Source organism: Trachymyrmex septentrionalis, unplaced genomic scaffold (assembly GCF_001594115.1).
Source record: "Trachymyrmex septentrionalis isolate Tsep2-gDNA-1 unplaced genomic scaffold, Tsep1.0 scaffold37, whole genome shotgun sequence".
In the NCBI taxonomy this organism is placed as follows: domain Eukaryota; kingdom Metazoa; phylum Arthropoda; class Insecta; order Hymenoptera; family Formicidae; genus Trachymyrmex; species Trachymyrmex septentrionalis.
In genome coordinates, this window is record NW_017305536.1 from 2,937,094 (window position 1) to 2,942,220 (window position 5,127).

General features: G+C 46.7%; 1 protein-coding gene across 1 annotated transcript; it reads right to left on the bottom strand.

Moving 5' to 3' along the window:
- Positions 1-841: 841 nt before the first annotated feature.
- Positions 842-4,798, bottom strand: LOC108750779 (zinc finger protein Noc-like). Its single transcript, XM_018490508.1, has 2 exons — positions 4,400-4,798; positions 842-3,812 (listed from the first exon to the last, which is right to left on the bottom strand). Exons 1-2 carry the CDS (start codon positions 4,484-4,486, stop codon positions 2,364-2,366), a joined length of 1,536 nt encoding a protein of 511 aa, XP_018346010.1. The 5' UTR covers positions 4,487-4,798; the 3' UTR covers positions 842-2,363.
- Between the last annotated feature and the right edge of the window lie 329 nt (positions 4,799-5,127).

Sequence of the window (5,127 nt, forward strand, 5' to 3'; positions counted from 1 at the left end):
CAATGATAAGTAGATTACTCATAATCAGTATGACTATTGACAGTGATTAACAACATGATGGAATGATTGATAACGATATCATTTCGTGCCTGAATAAAATGCTACGGAATTGTTTAGTTTAACGATAAGAGAAAAGGTGAGCGATAAATGAAAGAATGTAATCAGAATTTTCTAAAGATTATCTGGAAGGAACAAAACAAAGTTTTCGAAGTTGATAAACACAGCCGCGATTCGTCGGGAATGATTATCTTAATTGTTTATATGATATAATTGTGCTAAACGATGTACGATAAAGTATGTAAAAGGTATCTCAAATTTATCTACGAAGCTTTAACGTAAACGAATAATAGGTTTGGACATGTAAGAAACTACGCCTCGTTGCCAGTGACAGATTGTGAAGTGCGTTTGATAAATTGTCTGTCAAGCATGACTGACGAGCGGAGATCGTAACAGGTCAGCGAAATCGGACAGACTGATTTTTACATCTCTTAGCGAAAGAAGAAGAAAAGAAACACGATATGAGAGTTTCCAGTTAAATGTCACAATAATATTTGCAGTTAAACGTATATTTATTGCGTGTATTTTGGGAACAAAAACGGGCGAGGGCTAAAATTGAAAAATCCGAGAAAAAAATTGCGTATTTTGATAATCCAAACGTGAATATCAGTTCTGTGAAAAATAACGTGCGAAGTTTACATTAAAAAAAAAACAAAAAAAAAACCGGTAATCGTAAAACGCCAAAAAGCACAAACGGCACGTAAAGCGCAAACATAAGGAAGGAATTGGATTAAACGAGAGAATAATATGGTAAAACGCACAAACATAACAGTAGAAAGGTTTTAAATAATTCTACAAACATTGTTTTTATTAAAGCGGTATGGAAACTCAACGATATTTACAAGAGGTATTTATAATGCGGATAAGACGCGTATCGTATACCATGTTATTCTTCGCTTTTATTAGAATATTCTATTCGACGTGTGACGATGATCTGATGTTGGACGATACGCGATCCGATACGTTCCCGAGGTAATACCCTGAATCAAAATCATCCCAGTGCGATTACCGAATTTCGAAAAGAAAAATGATAAAACAGATTCTCTAGATCAATTTTATTTTCGTTTTTCTGCAACGGCATTCAGTATTTGCCTTACACAACTAACGATAATAAATTACAACATTGTGATTTATTACGGAGATATATCTCAGATACGTTCATTAATAATATCCATTTCTTATTTGTTCGTTTTCTCTCAAAAGAGTAGCGTAATATCACAGTTATATTGTGGACATAAAATTACACGCGACACGATCCGTACACGAATAGAACGGTTTTTTGCCGAAGTACTTAAAAATTAAGCTAGATACAGATCTGGAAATAATTTTGTTCGGGACTATCCAAATAATTAGTTAGGACGTTCAAGCGCGACGAGCAATGTCACAATTTTAACGTTCTAACAACCGTCTTGAGCGTTCTAATTACGCTGACAGTTATAATTATTTTAATAATCCAACAAAACCACCTTCAGATCCGCATCTAGTTAAATTTATAGATACTCGACTACAAAACCGTTCTTAACCGCGTACGGTGCCGCGCGCTATCGAACGCTCATTTCAGCACAAGAGGCTCGCGTTTGCGGAGCGACGGGAAACATACAGTAGCACTTAGCGATTTTCGCAAACATATACGTCCGTACGTCGCCGAACAACGAGACGTTACACGTTGTACGTCACCTATAAAACGTGACGATGACGTAAAACGAACGCGTCCCGTTGGAATCGGCAAAAAAAAAAAATAAAAACTCTAACGGCACGCGATTCGGAAGCATTGTCGGGAATGCCTCGTAGTTGTTGTAAATCCCGCGATATAGAGAAGGCGAGGCTTTTGCCTGTCGTCCGTCCGGCAATTGCGACAATATCAACTTACTTAGCTGGCATGTAATCCTTCCCCCTACATGGTAACCGGTAATTTTTAATAGAGATGCGTATTACTCTGATATCATAGAAGTTCCGCGAGAGAATGGTCTCGCGATGCAACGTTAACACTTGTCAAGTTGTTTCATAAACTTTAATCATAATCTTCAATGTACACATATATTTATATTTATATATACATATATAGAATTTTTTTAAATAAATCTGTATTATACACATTGGCTATTTACACAACAGTTTTTTTCGAGCGGCAAGCTCGCGTCCGTCGATTTGCACATTTGTTTTTACCAACTGTACACTGCGAAAAGGAAAAAAGAGACGGAGAAACAGAGAGACAGAGGGGGGGAACGAGAAGAAGAAGTCCCTTTTCGAAAAAGATCCTACCATCTTTTCCCTCCCAATCTTCCCTCCCGCAGGATATATCCATCTTAGGGATGTACGGCGGCGCCGATTCGCTGTCCGTAAACCGCGTACGGCGAGTAATACGGTCCTAAGGCGTTGAAAGCGGAGTACGGCGAGGCGGCGAGCGACGCCGGTAGCGGGCCCGTCGGCGGCTTGCCGTACGGATGATACCGCGCCCCGAGGGGGCTCAACGACGGCGCCGGGTAGGTACCGCCGCTGGCGCGATGCAGGGTGGTCGACGGCGAGAGCAGCGGGTGCGGATGCGGATTACCGAGGAGCGCCGCCGCGGAAGCGGCCGCGGCCGCGTGGTCGCCGCCGGTCAGGCTCGTGTGGCTACGTAGATGCTGGAGCAGCTCCTCCGACGTGGCGAATCGTTTGCCGCAGTACGACTCGCCGGCGATCCAGTTGCAGACGTACGGCCGGCCCCCGGCCGCCAGCGTGGACGGATAGGACAACGACGGCGGTGGCATCGGGCCGCCCAGGGACGACAACGCCATCGCCAGCCCGTACTTCTGATGATCGCACTGCGTGCAACCGCTGGGACAGCTACCCGCGCTCATCATGATCTGCGCGCTGTGCATACTGTACTGGCAGCCGGTGCAAAAAGGATCCTTGCAGACCGGCACCAGGGCCTCGCCGCCGGCGGGGGTCTTGACGCGGGCGTAACTCAAGTACGGATTGCCGCCGGCCGTCGGGCCGGCCGACGGATAGCCGACGGACAGCAGCGCCGCCGCGTGATGCGAGAAGGGCGACGCGCCCGCGAAGGGCGGCCTGAATGCCGGATTCTCGGCGAGGCCCGGTGGACAGCACAGCGGATTGCCAGTGAACCCGGATAGACCCGGTTTGTAAGCGGCTAGATTCGCGTCCTTTGTGTGCGCCGCACCGGAAAGGATCTCCATTCCAGATCTGATAATTGGACTGGCGCCATTGTTGTTGTTATTGCTGCTGCTGCTGCTGCTATTGTTGTTGTTGTTGCTACTGCTACTGCTCCGTGGTGAACCATCGATCTTCTCGCGGTCCGCCGCCGGGGTCTTCCGATCGACCGACGGTGTGCCGCTGGTCGTCGTTGCCGTCGCTTGGCTGCTCGGTGACGCGGACTTTCGGCTCACCGGCGTGCGATTGCCGGATGATTTCTTGTCAGGATGCATGCTGTCACTCACACTGACACTATCCTGACCACTGACACTGTGTACACTGGCTTTGGACGTGGGTCTACCCTCGTCCGTGGTCTTCTTCGTTACCACGTTGACTTCGTACGGCTTGAACGCCAACGACTTGCCGCCGTCCGTCGGACTGCCGCGAGTGTTCCGCTCCAATTTCGTGACCGGCGGCGATTTCGCGTTCGTTGCGATGCTCATGCCCTTCGAGCTCTTTTCCAAAGGCGAGATCAGCGGTTTCGTAGGCGAATCCGCTCCGATTTGACTGCATGTCTGTGCCAACAGTGCCAGCGGACTCTTTTTCGCGTCCAACTGTACCTGTGTCCGACCAAAAAAAAAAAAAACCACTGTTATCCACTGTTTGTCATATTTATACAGAAAATGAAGCATGTACTGATTAGGAAGTTAGTAACATACGATAATTATTCTTTACTTCTGATCCCGTCGGACCACAAATAGACGATTCTATTGGCGGGGGAATAAATAAATAATGGGGAAAAAAATATCGTGACTTTGAATTTTTATTCTTTTATTTTTTTTTTCGAATTTTTATTTCTTCTTACATTAATCCCTATTTTCAACGTCTTCTTTTCCCTTATTTAATTCTGCCTAATACCAAGAAAATTGAAAAGATGTCAAAAAATTTGAAGAGGGTATGATGCCAAAGAGCATTAATCGAGACCTTCTAACTGTTTCTTCACCTATTGTGTCTGTGATTTACGTATGCTATTCTATTTTCTTTGTGTCGCACGTCAATAAAGTTAATAAATAATTATTCTTGTCAGCGCGTGAGAATCTTTTTTCCCGACCTTTTACTTTTTGCACAAAAAAACCAACAGAATAGAAAGCTATGAAAATTGAAAAAAAGAGAAAATATACTATTTTATTACCAAAGAAATACTAACCGAAGTTGGAAGCGGTGAAAGATAATCCGGTTGTAAATACTGATTGTGTCCAGTAGTCAGCATACTGCCTTCCTCGAGCACAACCATTTGGTTTCCCACTAATTGATCTCACTGCACACTTTTAAACAAATGGCTATTTACACAGAGACACGGTAGATGCGTGGCGGAAAAACAGCGAATCGCGTCGGGTCCGACCGACGTGAAGGAGCAAACGAAAGCGATTCGCGATTCGGACACGGGAGACGTGTCGAGACTGCGCCTCCGTCGGGAATCGATCACCTCGCGCGACGGCCACGTATCCTGGCGCAAGTGGACGACGCGTACACCACGGAATCCAGGAAAATAATGACGGTCGCAACTCGAGCAGCTCCACTCTGTGCTCCGACTGCTGCTCCGACGCGAATGCGATCCTCGCGCCGTCTGGCGACGGCAACGAGAGAGACTCTCGCACGTCCCCCCCCCTCCCCTATCCCTCCCCCTGCCCTCCTGACTGCCCCTATCCCGTACGACCCGGGGTGTATAACCTGTCCTCTCCTGTCATCCCCACCATTCGCGCTCGGACGCACAGCGGAGGTAGGGGAGATGGCATTATGGTGGGAGAATTGCGGTGCTGCGTGGGGTGTGGGAAGGCATTCTAATTCAACACGCCACCCATGATGTTGGCCCGACGATGACAGCTCCCATCCCGGCTTTGATATTTCACCGCTTTTACAGCCGTCCATTCCCCT

What these genes read in the sequence shown, in the direction of transcription:
- LOC108750779 (XM_018490508.1), bottom strand. Translation starts at nt 4,486, where the DNA reads ATGGTTGTGCTCGAGGAAGGCAGTATGCTGACTACTGGACACAATCAG. An exon ending in TTTCACCGCTTCCAACTTCG is followed by an intron (nt 3,813 to 4,399) that starts GTTAGTATTTCT and finishes GGTCGGACACAG; the next exon opens with GTACAGTTGGACGCGAAAAA.